This window comes from Poecilia reticulata, chromosome 5, assembly GCF_904066995.2.
Source record: "Poecilia reticulata chromosome 5, P_reticulata-male-v2, whole genome shotgun sequence".
Taxonomy (NCBI): domain Eukaryota; kingdom Metazoa; phylum Chordata; class Actinopteri; order Cyprinodontiformes; family Poeciliidae; genus Poecilia; species Poecilia reticulata.
In genome coordinates, this window is record NC_088834.1 from 18,590,646 (window position 1) to 18,607,135 (window position 16,490).

Below are 16,490 nucleotides of genomic sequence, written 5' to 3' on the forward strand. Positions count from 1 at the left end.
GCGCTGAGGGGGGTGTTTGAGTGGATGGAGGAGTATAACAGGGAGTCTCTAAGAATCTCCTGAGAACCCCGCACCCTCCCATCACACATTGTATAACAGGAAGTTTAGATGGGGTAGATTTTACTTCTCTAATGATTCCAATCATCCAAATTAGTGTGACCGTTCTGCCAGACTGAAACTAACAACTTCTCCGAGATCGATTCCATCCCGCTACTGAGCTACAGCTGGCCTATGAATTTCAGTAGGAATCGCGTCCAACTTGCGCCTCTGTCCCACAGCAAACCATTCTAAGTGTTCACTAGTCGGCAGGGGTGAAAGTAAGGGGGTACGGCAGGGTACTGCGTACCCCTAAAAGATTTAGTGGGGGTAAGCAGTACCTGCAAGAGAGGGGAGCGGCTGTCTGCTGTAAAGAGTCAGTGGATTCACTGTGCAGCCGCGAGTTCACCCACTAATTAGCCGTGACTGATTAGTTTTTCCAAGAACAATCTAAAACACGACTTAATCAGTTAATAAATAACTGTTTTTCCCCATTTCATGTTGTTTCTGAACTGTTCGTGCTTTGCCAGAGCAGGGGCGCAATATGTCGATCGTGGAAGATTTTGAGTCGATCGGCATTAGCAGGGACGCAATATGTCGATCGTGGAAGATTTTGAGTCGATCGGCATTAGGTGACAAACTGAACGGCGCCAGTACGCAGAGACCAGCACGTCCTCCTCTGGCTGGCTTAAAACTAGGCACGTGCAGAGGTGGGGGTTGGGGGTGCTTGAGCACCTGGCCTTTTTACTCCTTGCCCCCAAGTGCCCTTTTGGTCCATTTTTATTTTTTGGTATTATTATTTCCTAAGCCCTCTTCTGACACATAAAAACATGTACTAAAATTATTTGCTTTTTTGTTTATTTTTTGTACAACATAATAAGCCCTCTGGTCACCTTGTTACCTTTGACCTTTTGCCCGTGACGCATGACGCAGTTGCCTCTCGAGCAGTGAGTTAAGGCGGCTAACTGCAGAGCTCAACGTAGCGAACGTTCCAGATTACAGAACAGGTTTTGGTGAATAAAAAAAAACGTTTTTGGTGAATAAAGTGGAGTAGACTTGCTACTTGTCAGATGACGGAAAACATTGAAGTATCGTTTCTGCTTCATCACGGAGTCGGGGTATAAGCAGAGAGGTAATGAAATACAACAGACACTGACAGGCCTCTCCGTCTGCCTTTCTCTGAAGAACTACTGAGCGGGAGGAGACAGCCAGGTGAGGAAAAACTGTTCTTATCTATCGATTCAGTATTTTTATCATACAGATATTAGGCTGTTGTTGATGTGCTATTAGCTAGCTGCTAGCTAACGACTTTGCTAGCAACGCTAGATAACAAAAAAGCTTCTTTCCTGTATCTTTAATGATATCAGTCATTCTTTAGTATCGCTTATGCAATAAGGGCACATCGCCCGTCCAAAAAAATCTCCATTATGGATATATATCTTCTAATTTCCTTTGCTGCATAATGTACATTGCATTTATTCAGGCGTTAGGTAAATGTATCTTGAAGGTTTAAATAACAGTCCAACAAGGATATTCATTTAGAATTAAAAATAACTCACCCTGAATTACCATGATAGATATAATGAATGTAATAAATTAATGAAGGGGAAAAAAACTCAACCCAGACTAAGTTTAGGGTCTGGTTCGCAGAGTGTGAAGTTAAATTTGTTTCCCAATTATTCAATGGAAAAAAAAATAAACTAACCTCAGTTAAGTAAAATAAAATTGTAATCAAAACTTGTGGAATTGTAATGATTCCTTTAAAAAAAAAAGTTGTTTAAAAGACTTTTTTAAATTAATAACTCATTTTTACCAAACATAAACATTTATTTGCACACATCAGAAATCTTTTGTTGTGATTTTAGACCCTGCTCACGACATCATGTGAGAATCACAAGCAAAACTTTGAGTCACAAACAAAAACTTAGAATAGCAAGAAAAGATTTCTGACAAGCGCAAGTGTTTTGCAAAAAAGAAAATTAACTTCATGAGTCAAAAATGTGTGATTAACATTTTTTTAAAGTTTTTTTTAAGCAAAACTCAGTAGGCTTTTCTCATGGTGACATGCATTAACAATTACATTTTGCTTTTGTTTTGTTTTTTTCTGCAGTTCCACGTTAAAGTTTGATGCAGCTCTGCTTTCCTGAATGGACCGTCTTCATCTCCACTGCAGCAAACAGGCAGCTCTTTTTATAGATTACAGTCACTAAAAGGTTGCATTGTGCCCTTGTTTATATTTTTAATAGTGTAATTCTGTAAAGACAAAATATGTAAATCAGAGCTAGACCACCAGCTCTGATCTTGCTAAATTGCGGGTTTGAATATTGCAATACTTTCCTATAACAAAGTAGACCTGCAGAAAGAAATTACTAATAAAATATCTTACATACGCATAGTGTTATGCTCTGTATGAAGATGTTTGTTAGCTTTGATTGTACATGTCACATTTTTGTAATTTGTCATTGTTTATTAAACTCTGAAAGCTGAGTGGCTGTTAATATTCTGTCCTAGAATGAGGTTAGATGTGCCCTTTTTTGTTGTTGAGCACCTGCCCCTTTAGTGATCTCTGCACGGCCCTGCTTAAAACGTTCGAAACTTTATTAAAGAACAACAACAACAACAAAAAAAAAATCAATAAAACATGTTCAAATTAATGACCCAACAATAATAATCTCAGTGATTATTGTTTCTACAAGGTGTTGCGCAATTCTGTGCGTTTCGTTTCCATTACCAAAATAACCAGCAGAGCAGGAGTTTAAAATAATCAACCACCGCTGTGTTCGGGGGAGGGGAGCGCTTATTAATAATCGCAAAATAAATATCAAGCCTGCAAACCTAATACCGTATCGGACTGAATGTTAAGTTTTTTTTTTAACCTCTGGTCGGCTTGTGCAGCGCAGGAGGTTGCCATGGCAACGGGTGTGCTTAAATGACAGAGACGGAGAGTAAAAATCTGCAAGTGGTTTAGAGTTGATCACCTGTTCAGGTTGTTTTCCTTTGTCTTGGCGCATCACAGCCGCTTTGGTTTCTGAACGTTCAATAAACGACAAACTTGGACTAATTACCTTGTTCTTTGTGACTATACGTCAATCACAACAAACATCAAACAACGTAAATATGTTTAATTAAGTATTTAACAAACAAATGGCTTCTACCAGGATAATTATGTGAAATTAAATTAATTGTCTAATATTTAAAAAATAGTTTGGTGCTGTCGGGCTCTGAGTCTGAGAGGGTTTTCATTTATCAAACAATTTTTTTTTGCCTTTTATTTAGTGGAAATATTGATGTTGATGAGATTTTCTCCAAAATAATAACCTTTCTCAACCTTTATAGCTCTACTGTTGAAAATGAGGCTCTAACATTCACAAATGAGATTAAAATAAAATCCAGTCCAACATCTGGTTTGAGGTGATTCCTCTGGAACCTGTTGGAGGAAAAATATCCCAACTTCAGAAGATGAGTTTTTAACCTAACAGAGCTCTGTGGTTCCTCCTGTCAGTATGAGAGTTGGGGTGAGGAGGCGCCATGTTAGGAAGAGAAGTGGAAGCTGCAGGATCTTCAGAACAAACAGGTCATGATGCTGCGCTACTGATTATCCCTCTGTCTGGGCACAGGATCAATAGAACCAGTTTAAAAGCTAAAATGAATGGTTATATGCCAGACATGGAAAACTGGGATGCACTCCATGCCATGATGTTCAGAATTTAGGTCTCATGGCATCTCAAGGTGTCAGCATTGCAGCCAGTGGGCTGAAGGAGGAAATACAGCTTTATTTTGTAGCAATTCAAGAGCTACCAGCTTATATATATATATATATATATATATATATATATATATATATATATATATATATATATATATATATATATATATTTATTTATTATTATTATTATTTTTTTTTGTCATAGTACCCCCAAGAATTTAAAACTACTTTCACCCCTGCTAGTCGGCCCAACCCATCACACATTTGTTGATAAGCCAGGTATCTGCCAACTCCAAACAGCAGAAATCTTGTTATTATGGATCCAAATAAATCCAAGAAGCATGTGCCTGCAGGACAAGTTGGCTCTCATGTGCCCAGTTTTCTCCTTGAGAAAATTTGATCAACTGCATTGAGAGACCAGTTGACCAGATCGACAAATTGTAGATTCAGAGGATGTGCAAAGAGAGGTTCCAAAAAGGCAGTGCAAAAACCGAGCAAGCAGAGCAACATCAGTTTTGTAGCCATAAAATTCCATCTGGAATATTTCAGTCTGAATATTTAACCACCTTTGATGTCAGAAAGAGTACAGCAGTTGTTAGTTGTCTGGTAAGCAAAGTCCATAATTTTAATTTGATTTGAAGCTATTATAGAAACCTAGTTTTAGTCTGATTTTCATTTTAAAACTAGTTCAGATGTGTTCTGACTAAAATATCACCATTAGGAGAAAAGAAAACATGGTGATGGTTATTTAGAATCCAGCAAATATCAAGGATCAAACCATCATAAACCATCTTAGAATAACTTCATTGTCTGCAAACTGAAAGAGAATTTTAAACAAATATAAAAATGGGGAAAACTAATTGATTTGCCAATATTTTTATCAATCCCCCCTTCTAAATGTGAAGAGGTCTTACCTGTGTCTGCAGTGTTGGGATGATATTTTGTGTTTGTGTAGGTGACAAACTGCAGCTGTCTGTTCAAGTTCAACAGCAAACTGCTGGTCAGACTCATATGCATCCCTCCATCACCTTTTATTTTCACTCCCTCCACTTCTGCTGCTACGTTTAGAGTTCCTAGTGTGGCAGTGATGCTTATCTGCAGCAGGATGGAAAATAAAATGGAAAAAGTGGCAGAAATCCACAAATCTGGACAGCAGAAAATAAAACAGGAGGATACTCACTGTGTAATGGTCTCTGGGAAGGTCGTGCAAGGCCAAGCCTGAAACAGTAAGGACTGTTAGTTTTAAGCTGACTTGCAGGAGTTTGCAGTTTTTCAAAACAGGAACACATGCTGCTTTGGGAATTTTCTCAGTCAGTTGTAAAGATTACTTCACTCACAAACTGTGCAAAATTGTATTCATGAGGGAGAAACTGTGTTGACATAATTGTGGGTTTTGTTGGGTGGAGATGCTTTGTGTTCTTTATGTTTGTTTTTGGATCGTATTTGAATACCAACATGGATCAACTAAGGACAAGGAAGTTTTCTCCTGTGTGGGATAATTTTGATCTCACCACGGAGAATAAAGTAAATTATTATTCTGTGCTCATTTCCACTTTTGATCATTTTTCTTACGGATTATCCAAATTCCTTTCCATGAGACATTTGAGTTGGTTTACATGGATTAACTTTTATGTATATTGTCAGGTGAAAAATTTAGGATTTGCTCCCAGGTTTTGTCTTTCTGTAACCGGAGCTCTTCCACAATGCTGAGGCATCAACATGCTCGGCATGAGGGGGACGAATCGGTTAACACTCCCGTGAGAAGCCCTGGTGTTTCCTGAAAGCAGGCGATTGAACTGGAGGTACAGCTCAGCCATCTGCTCCCGGTTCGGGTTTGTCATGATTGTTAATTGTTTTATTGGTATTCTTGCAAATCACCCTAATTAAATGAAATAGTTTGACCCAGAGCTGTTACAGCAGCTTATTGTAAATAAAAACATGTGATTGAACATTGTTCTGTTTCCAGTCTTTATTGAATTTGCCTGCAATGACTGTTTAAATCCAGCAGATGCCACTGCAAGTGACATGGCAACGCAGTTTCAACACACTGTCGAAAACAGTTTGGGAAATGTGCCAGCACCCAGAGGCTTCATTTGCCCATCACTAGTGAAAAGTAACAATAATCTTTTAGACTGAGTTTTTTTAGGGAAAAACAATTATTTCTTCATACCTTTGTTCTATTGATTCAGACTTTTTTTTCAATAATTAACCGGGATTTATTGAGGTCTTACATAATACTTTAGTGCTACTTTGTTTGCTTTGGTTGTAAATCTTGCGTTGATCATTTACTACAACTCCAACTCTAGCAGCTCTCTTAGGGCTGGAACGATTCCTCGATTGATTCGAGAACCTTGATTATTGAAATTCTTCGAGGAAAATTTATTTGCGTTGAAGCTTCGTTAATTTATGTTTTATTATTACCGTGTTCTGACCGGGAAATTATTAGCGGTGCGAAGAGCTCTCACTTCCGCCTCTGAGTTGTAGACGAAAGCTAACTGTTAGCGGCATAACGTCCAATTTTCAAGTTTGGCCCGTGGGCATTTTATTGATTGATGATAATGTCTGTGTTTTCATCGTTTTTGGGGGACCAATAAGCATCCTTGAAATGACTGGTGCGATGCCTGGAGTACGGTGTAATGTAATGGAACTATTTTATGTGTAAGGTTACGTTGGAGTAGAACAAGGAAGTGACGTATACAGTAGAGACGTTAGAGCCGACAACGCACTGTTCAGCAACCCGAGAATGTGTTAGTGGTATGTTTAACATTAAAGACGTTCAAACGCAATATCGGTGACATCCTTGACTCGGCATAACACTACATGCGGCAGCCTTTCTCCTCCTATCCGGGAGCTGCTGGTTCAAATCAACGGCAGGAAGAGCGCTGAGGCGTATTCAGGTGAGCGGATGGACTGAACACGGCGGGTAGCTGAGTAGCTGATGCTTACAGTGTAAGTGTAGCTTTACGGATGAACCGCACAATACATTTCATATCATCCCGGTCTCAACAAACGGGTAGCGGAAATCATCTTGGCGGTACGTGGCTGGTAGATGAGTTTCTGAGTGTGACGAACGAAGGTGTGAAATCCCGTTGTTAACAAGGACACAAAAGCTACAAATGGCTGGGCAAGGCATACTTGTCAAGTCTCCCGGTTTGGCAGGGAAACTACCGTTTTTTACCCCCCTTTCCCGCTGTATTAGCATCTTCCCGAAAATATTCAATATTACTCCCCCCCCTCACCCCCCACGCACCCTTCCCGGATCTTTCGTTAGTGCACAGTTTTTTATTGCCCTCTGTCCTGCACCCCAAGCCCCCCAACTCCAGGCGACATTTCCTGTATTCTCAAACCCAAAGCTTGACAGGTACAGGGCAAGGTGAGAGTTCATCCATTAAACTGGCCGAAGATACATAAACTAAAAGCTGGAATATAGAAATTTTTTATAAGCGTATTTGTGAGCCTCTTTATTATTAAATTTAATATAATTTCAGATTTTTGCATAACTTTTCTTCAGGTTAACTTAGAAAGTGAGCTGTTATTGTTACAGGTTAATTTTCTAAACTACAAAAAAGTAACTGTTTGGGAAGCTCAATAACGAAAAATTAGACTGATTTTGATATCCAATAGTAACACTGGTGTTATACTAGATTTTCCAGTGTTTATTTTATAAAAACATTCTTATCCAATTACTCAATTAATCGTAAGAATAATCGATATATTGCTCAATTACTAAAATATTCATTTACAACAGCCCTAGCTTCTCTTGTTACAGATTACCAGTTACTGGTTTAGAGTTGTGGAGCTCCCTTTTGAAATCTGGAAACTGGACTGATAATACTTTAAAAGACTAAATGAAAGTCAGACTTCTTGAATCCAAATATTAAAAAAATGAGAAATGACTCAAGACTTGTATTCAACATGAGTCAGGTAATGTGTGGTAAAGTAATACCTGGGATGATGATTGTTTTCAGGGGCCGTACTTCCACCCCCTGTGTTGGATACTGCAGGGATTGTTGGCCTTGGCGATCATGAGCGTGTCTGCAGCAGTCCTGGATCTGATGAGAAAGGTTTTTACCAGAACAATGTAAAAACCAATCAGATAATCTTGAAAATGTATTTCAAGCAGATTATGCTTGAAATCCATTTTTAAAAGACATTTTTGCTCTTCAAAAATGGCTGCCAGCTGGACAGCGCATGTGTGATACGCTCTAAACTGGGAGAATTTAATCATCACTTGTTGATAGTCCAGAAAATCTGTTTAAAAATATAAGCCATCACATAAATTAATAGTATTAACACTTAAATTGATCTAAATACCCTGTTAAATCAAAAGAAAGAAAGAAAAAAAAGCAACCAAAATTCGGCCAGCGTTTCACCAGGGGGCCGGAAGTGAGGAGCCCCGCCCCTTGCTCTTCAGACAGAGTTTGGGGAAGAAGACGGTGGTCGTTCTTTTTTTTCCCACTGACGCTGTTCATCGTTACAGGTTAGTGATGTGAAGCTGGTGAGGGCTGCCCTGCCCCCCTCTAAAATGTGGAGTAACAAATTAATTTGGATCTAATTTCGTAATGTTATACATAGACATGCTCAAACATTCAAAAATAAAAGAGTGATTTGTTAGGATCGCAGTTAGCTACATTATAGCTACAACGGTCATTTAATGGCCATTTTGAAGATCGCTACATGTATCTTTTAGCTCCGTTCCACTCCCCCGATCAAACAGTGGTACCCTGACATGCGTTGTGTTATCTGTTCAAAGGGAATTATTATTATTAATATTATTATTCAATCAATCAATCAATCTTTATTCCAGACCAAAAAGGTCCATAAAAAAGATAAAAACAAAATAAGAGAGAAAAAAATAAATAAATAAATAAAATAAAATAAAAACATGACATTCACTGAGTCACAAATAAATGATGACACCAATGATTCCATAATCTTGAAGAAAATCTCACTGTACTAAAAACAGGATTTACTAAAATTGCAATTATATTATTGCATGACAGAAAATCTACACATACATCTATACATGAGATTCCTGAGCACAGCTGCACATGTGGGAACATCATTATGTACAAACATATGGCTAGCACTGCTCCATCTAGGCACTCTGAGTAGGAGCCTCATGCCATCATTGTATGCCACATAAAGTTTCTGCAGGATACTTTTTGTGTATCAAAGCCACAGATGGGCTGTGTAAAGTGAAGTACAAAAAGCTTTAAAAAGAGCTATCTTCACAGAGGTTGAACACATACTAAACTTTCTGACCAAAGTATTAGCTTGTGCATTCATCATACAATACTGCCTACGAATGTCACAATCATCAGACAGGTCATCAGTTATTGTCATGAGGCGGTGGTTTGTGGTGAGTAGAGACGCAGGCAGGAACCAGGATGTAGCGAAAATGATGAATTTAATGACAAAAACTAACAAGGAACAACGGGGAAACAGCACGAGGAAAACTGGCAGCACGGAGACAGGTGACATCAATTGACATACAGTTGACAATCAGTAGACAAGGACCCGACGAAGAACACAGACAACAGGGGAGACTAAATACACACGGGGTAATCACGGGAACGAGACACACCTGGGAGACAATCAACGGGGAAAGACGCAGAGACAGGACTAACAGGGAACAGGATCACACAGAAACTAGAAAATAAACACATAGAAACACGGATCATGACAGTACCCCCTCCTCAAGGGGCGACTACCAGGCGCCCAACAAGAAAAAGTCCAACAAACAAAAAACAACCCAACAGGGTGGGCGGAGGGGCGACGGCAGGAGGGCCAGAGTCCAGAAAACAAAAACCAGATCCCAACAGGGTGGGCGGAGGGGCGACGGTAGGAGGGCCAGAGTCCAGAAAACAAAAAACAAATCCAAAACGAAATTAACACCGCAAAACCGTCCGGGGGCCGACCACGGCACAGGAGGTAGACCTCTCGTGGGAGGTCCGGCGGGCGGCGACGCAGGAGGCGGAGCTTGAGCCGCGGTGGGCGGCGACGCAGGAGGCGGAGCTTGAGCCGCGGCGGGCGGCGACGCTGGAGGCGGAGCTTGAGCCGCGGCGGGCGGCGACGCTGGAGGCGGAGCTTGAGCCGCGGCGGGCGGCGACGCTGGAGGCGGAGCTTGAGCCGCGGCGGGCGGCGACGCTGGAGGCGGAGCTTGAGCCGCGGCGGGCGGCGACGCTGGAGGCGGAGCTTGAGCCGCGGCGGGCGGCGACGCTGGAGGCGGAGCTTGAGCCGCGGTGGGCGGCGACGCTGGAGGCGGAGCTTGAGCCGCGGTGGGCGGCGACGCTGGAGGCGGAGCTTGTGCCGCGGTGGGCGGCGACGCTGGAGGCGGAGCTTGTGCCGCGGTGTGCCGGTCGGAGCGCCGGCTGCTGCAGGCGCTGGAGACTGGGGTTCGGGCGGAGCAGAGGCCGTGGGCTCGGGCGGAGCAGAGGCCGTGGGCTCGGGCGGAGCAGAGGCCGTGGGCTCGGGCGGAGCAGAGGCCGGGGAACCGGCAGGGCGGCCGGCTGGAGTCTCGGGAGGAGCACCGGGGAGCTGCGCACCGGCAGCGGACTCGGGGAGCTCTGGCGGAGCGCCGGCTGCTGCGGGCGCTGGGAGCTCTGGCGGAGCGCCGGCGGCTGCGGGCGCTGGGAGCTCTGGCGGAGCGCCGGCTGCTGCGGGCGCTGGGAGCTCTGGCGGAGCGCCGGCTGCTGCGGGAGCTGGGAGCCCTGGCGGAGCGCCGGCTGCTGCGGGCGCTGGAGACTGGGGCCCGGACCGAGCAGAGGCCGGGAAACCGGCAGGACGGCCGGCTGGAGTCTCGGGAGTAGCACCGGGGAGCTGCGCACCGGCAGCGGACTCGGAGAGCTCTGGCGGAGCGCCGGCTGCTGCGGGCGCTGGGAGCTCTGGCGGAGCGCCGGCTGCTGCGGGAGCTGGGAGCCCGGGCGGGGGGACGCTAGGGGACTCTGGAGGGACGCTAGGGGACTCTGGAGGGACGCTAGGGACTCTGGGGGGACGCTAGGGGACTCTGGGGGACGCTAGGGGACTCTGGGGGACGCTAGGGGACTCTGGAGGGACGCTAGGGGACTCTGGAGGGACGCTAGGGGACTCTGGAGGGACGCTAGGGGACTCTGGAGGGACGCTAGGAAGCTCGGGGAGCTGCTCACCGGCAGCGGGCGCAGGAAGCCCAGGGAGCTGCTCACCGGCAGCGGGCGCAGGAAGCCCGGGGAGCTGCTCACCGGCAGCGGGCGCAGGAAGCCCGGGGAGCTGCTCACCGGCAGCGGGCGCAGGAAGCCCGGGGAGCTGCTCACCGGCAGCGGGCGCAGGAAGCTCGGGGAGCTGCTCACCGGCAGCGGGCGCAGGAAGCTCGGGGAGCTGCTCACCGGCAGCGGGCGCAGGAAGCTCGGGGAGCTGCTCACCGGCAGCGGGCGCAGGAAGCTCGGGGAGCTGCTCACCGGCAGCGGGCGCAGGATCGGGCGACCAGGCTGTGGCGGCTGGAGACTGGCAGGCTGTGGCAATAGATGGAGCTGGCTTAGGTCTCGCAGCCAGCGCCGCCACCACTGCCTGCCGTTCCTGCTCTACCTCTTTGTAGAAGTCCTCCAAGCCCAGCAGAGGAAGAAATGGGATCCATCTGTCCAGGTGGACCGCCATACGTGTGGTGGCGTTGAGACGGCTGAACAGGGAACTCGGATTTGCCATTTCGACGTCATACTTCCTGATTTCCCTTAACAGGGAACGACGGTCTGCTGGGTCCATGGCGGAGTAGGCTGCGCTCCTCACCCTTAGTGGTCGGGTCCTTCTGTCATGAGGCGGTGGTTTGTGGTGAGTAGAGACGCAGGCAGGAACCAGGATGTAGCGAAAATGATGAATTTAATGACAAAAACTAACAAGGAACAACGGGGAAACAGCACGAGGAAAACTGGCAGCACGGAGACAGGTGACATCAATTGACATACAGTTGACAATCAGTAGACAAGGACCCGACGAAGAACACAGACAACAGGGGAGACTAAATACACACGGGGTAATCACGGGAACGAGACACACCTGGGAGACAATCAACGGGGAAAGACGCAGAGACAGGACTAACAGGGAACAGGATCACACAGAAACTAGAAAATAAACACATAGAAACACGGATCATGACAGTTATGTAATGTCCCAAATATTTAATTTCATTGCATCTGTTGAGGACAATGCCAGATAAAGAGAAGTCAGGGGTTATCAGATGCTTATCTGCCCTACTTCTAACAATCATAACATTGCTTTTCTTAGCATTATATTTGATGTCAAAGTCACAACCATATTGGGAACAGACCCTTAATAGTTGTTGAAGGCCAGCACTATATGGACTTAAGATTACCAAATCATCTGCATACATTATGTGATTGATTATGCGGTCACCAACTATACAGCCTGTTTTACAACAATTCAGGCGCGTTGATAGTTCATCCATGTAGATGTTAAAAAGGTAAGGGGACAGTAAGCTTCCCTGCCTTACTCCATTACCAACTTTAAACGAATCAGATATTGTGTTGGCCCATTTTACAAACATTGATTGATGACCATACCAGTAGACCAAAATTCTAATTAGATATTTGGGTACACCTCTGCTTTCTAATTTGCCGAACAGTTTTTGGTGATTCACACGATCAAATGCTTTAGAGGCATCAATAAAACACATAAATACTGTAGTGTTGTGCAAATTATACAATCTCCTAAAATCTCCTGTAGTGCAAAAATACACATGTCTGTGCCATGTTTGGGTTTAAAACCGAATTGACTATCGGAGGTCAAGAGAAACTCTTCCAGCCTATTTAAAACTTTCTAAAACTTTCGACAAACTACTAGCTAAAGCTATGGGTCGGTAATTCTCCAAAGAGCTAATCTTACCTGCTTTATCTTTAATAATTGGTACCAGAATGACAGATAACATTGAATTAGGTAACAGACCATGTACTAGACAGCCAGTGAAACACATAGAAAGTAATGCGCAAAGTTTTTTACTTGCATTTTTCAAATGCTCAGAGGAAATGTTATCCATCCCACAAGCCTTGGTGTCTTTCAGTGTCACAATTGCATGATCTATTTCTTGTGGGGATACATTCACACTCTCAGTACTGTGAGTATTTTTCATTTCAAAAGTGTCACTTTTGACACAATTAAACAGTGCACTGTAGTGCTTCTTCCATAACTGAGTGATTTCTTTTACACCACTAACACCGTCAATAGTAGCTGGAAGTGATGTTTTGCAGTTATTTACTTTCTTTATTTCTTTCCAAAAGTCCTTAACATTATTATTTCCTAACTTTCTAGCAAGAGAGTCAGACCTCATAGTATTTTCATTTCTCCTTATAAATCTTAAAACATATTTAAAATTTGCATTTGCTTGTGCTTTGTATTCAAACAAGGGGCCATGTCTCTGTTTACCTGAATCAACCCATGCTTTAAGAGCCCTTCTGGCCTCTGCATGATGTTCTCTTACATAGTCGTTCCAGCCTGGCTTGGTGCTATGTGAGCTGGTTTTATGCAGTGGCTTGCTTGAGTTATGTACAAGGTACATAACTCAATACCATGTTGGGGGTCTTTACAAGTCATATCACGGCCCGAGATTGCTCCCTTTGGTAAGTAAATATTGCTAAACATGTTGTTCGTTTGATAACAATAATCTGATAGATCTTTGTCAGTCAAGTTATCCCATGCTATTTTCCTATGCTTGTATTATAGTCTGCAAGCAAAACAGAAGGTATGGAATTCATGGTTACACATAAGGAAAATGGTATATGATCACTGGTGGCAAATTCATAGTTGACACGAATGCCCTGGATGGAGTCATGAGCATCAGCTGTACAGATACAATGATCTAACCATGAAGTTGTATGCCATGCATCACTAATATAGGTATAACTGTCGTTAGGCAAAAGCACCTTACTAGAAAGAATTAAGCCATTATTGAGACAGAATTGCATTAAATGCTTATAGAATGATTAAATATAGAATGATTATCTGTGACATCTGCATTTAAATCCCCCACAATAAAAAAGCAAGTAGATGGATTATCTTGCATAAAAGACATAATGAAAGACAGTCTATTAAAAAATTCATCTTCGTTTTGAGGACATTCATAAGGTGTGTATATGTTCAGAACAATAAAGTTTTTATCTCCACAGGTGAGCTTAAGTCCAATGGCCCAATCCACATCCAATGTAATCACATTAACCAGTTGGTCATATTTTTTGTGCCACAATATTGCAACACCACCGGCTATCCTTCCCCGAATTATTCTGGTGCTAAGGTCGGTAGTGGATTCACCAGCGCCATAAAAGTCTTTATGTATGCAGTTCAGCTTCTCCAGGTCCTGTTTAGCTAAGAATGTCTCTTGCACACATAGTACATCACAAGTCTCCAGTAATTTGTCCACCACAAAGCGACGCGCTCTGTCTGTTTCACTGTGTCCAACACGCAGACCTCGCGCATTATATGACACAATATTAATGTCAGTCATTTATTGATCAGGATCTGCGTGGCCGTTGCTCATCTACGGTGCTACAGATGCAGATACGTTCTCTTGCTGCAGTACTCCAGTCTCTGATGTTTGAGCCAAACGGATACTGTTATTTTTTTATCTGCGCGCCTCAAAGTAGCAACGCACATACACACCCGATGGCCAGAGTTTTGGATTGTACATTTCTGTAACTTCAGAGCACTCTGCAGTTATATGAAACGAGCTAAATCGGTTATGCATCGAGTCTATCTTCCTGCATGTCACCGATTGGCCCAGTTTCTCTGTCAGATAGGCACGCAGAGTGTCAGCATTGAGGTCGGGAGAGAATTTCGTAGCAAAGACACTTACCAGCTTGGTTTTAACCACTGGGATGTTATTCGCTGTACCAGTGCCAATAATTCCTCCTTTGCGTTGCTCCCGCTTTCGACGATTTTGTATTCCATGTCCCAGTGACACAGCTCCCTTCAAGGGTTTCTGGAGCTTCGGCTTCCCTTCCCTCAAAACAGTACTCCAAGCCAGAGACAGGACTTGTTGAGTGGAAGCGTCTTCTGGTTGCTGCCGTTTAGCATCTTCTCCACGTAGCCCTTCCAATTGCGCCTGAGTTTGCGTCGATCCATTCACGGGTTCGTTAGCCCGATTAGATTCATGAGGTGTTTCAATATCCGTCAGCTGGCGCTCCAAATTCACCGTCGCTCGTCCAAGATTTTCGCTCACAGTGGCCTGAGCTTCCATAGCTCCTCTTAGCACAGAGACTTCCTGGCTTAGACGCTCCATTCTACCGAGCAGAGCCGAGGCATCAATGCTGCGGAAGCCAACAGGTGGAAGGTCGTCCAGGTAATGAGAAACAAAACGGGGAATATTCTCACCACGCTCGTTTAACAACTTCAAGCAGTCTTTCACATTGTTTACATTTTTCTGTGCGCCCTTATGTTTGATATTATGCTGTTTTGCTGGGCAAAGTTCATACAGGAGACGTTTGGACTCTTCAATCCAGTCAGATGAGAAATTGTTTGTGGCCAACAAAACAATGTCATCGTGCGGCAGTGTTTTTATCTTGGCAGAGATAAAATGTAAAAACTCATCTTCCACAATCACTTTACCGCATGTAGTATTGTAGACTTCAGGTTTTATGCAAAAAGAGGCATTGTCAGGACAGTAAACTCCTGCTGTTGCTGCCGCCGCCGCCATCTTTCGTCTATTATAATAGACGTTACTATTTCCCCCCTACTGTGTAATCAATTAAACTGTATGGTCAGTTATAGTTATTCAAAGCCCATTAGAGTTTAAGGTATATTTGTTCATTATAACATGTCCATGTTAAATTATTTAACATAATTAAGCCTCTCATAATTATGACGACTCAAAGAAATTAGTACCCTTGAAATTTAGCTACATTTGAGAAATGTTTTTTTTTTAATGTACATCTGTGAGCTCTAAATTAATTGGTGAATTGTTTAATTTGGCAATTTGATGCTGTCACAGTTGGTGGGAGTTGATACTATTTACTGAAGTGAGTGCTTCAGTAATAACAGAAGGACACAATAATATGATTGTACTAAGAAATGTTAATGATTTCATAATTTCAAGAATTTGTAATAAAGAGAGTTTGGGGAAGAAGACGGCGGTCTTTTTTTTTTCCACTGACGCTGTTCAACATTACACCAAGGTCAAAGGGGAAGCAGAGACACATCAGAAGAAGAAAAAAAATAAACAAAACATAATTTGTTACAATTGTCCACTATGAGCTGAGACGTGTAACAAACTGTGGGGACGTGTAACACATGGTATTGAAGTAGAGCGGCCGCCTATTAGCCTTGATGTAGATGTCTGGGGCTTGATTCCTGATTCTGGGACCGTTGCTGCTTGTTTTCCCTGCTCTCCTCTTTATCTATTTTCTATCTGATTTGCTGCAAATAAACCCCACTGAAAACCTCATCTGACACAGCAGAATATACAGTAGCATCTGTGGTGAGATTACCTGTTGCTCACCCGGTGACTTTAGTGAATGGGTGATGAGGGAAGTCTACTTTTAGTTGACTGCTTTAAGAGTAAATGTTTTTTTTTTTGGTAGTCTTATTTTGATTCTATATATTGGAAAAGATACAACTATTTTGTCGATCTAGGTGGAAATTTTCCTTTGACTAACGCTATAAAATGACATATTCATAGCATCACAATATTTGTTGCTAAGAATAAAACACTTTATGCGATACGTAAATGTTGTCATTTAGTTTGGCTAAGAATGCTTATTGCACTAGGAAT

At 43.3% G+C, this 16,490-nt stretch overlaps 1 protein-coding gene across 2 annotated transcripts in view; it reads right to left on the reverse strand.

The window, feature by feature from the left end:
- LOC145551712 (beta-1,4 N-acetylgalactosaminyltransferase 1-like) overlaps positions 1–16,490 on the reverse strand; it is a 59,139-nt gene that overhangs the window by 3,217 nt on the left and 39,432 nt on the right. The window contains exons 1-2 of one of the 2 annotated variants that reach the window (XM_081607222.1): positions 4,923–5,048; positions 4,657–4,837 (exon numbers count right to left, since the gene is read on the reverse strand). The exons of the other annotated variant lie outside the window; for it this stretch is intronic. Of the exons in view, the coding sequence (XP_081463348.1) occupies positions 4,657–4,759 (103 nt within the window). The 5' untranslated portion in view covers positions 4,760–4,837; positions 4,923–5,048. Of the gene's footprint in view, positions 1–4,656; positions 4,838–4,922; positions 5,049–16,490 lie in introns of those variants that run through there. 2 annotated transcript variants of the gene reach the window in all.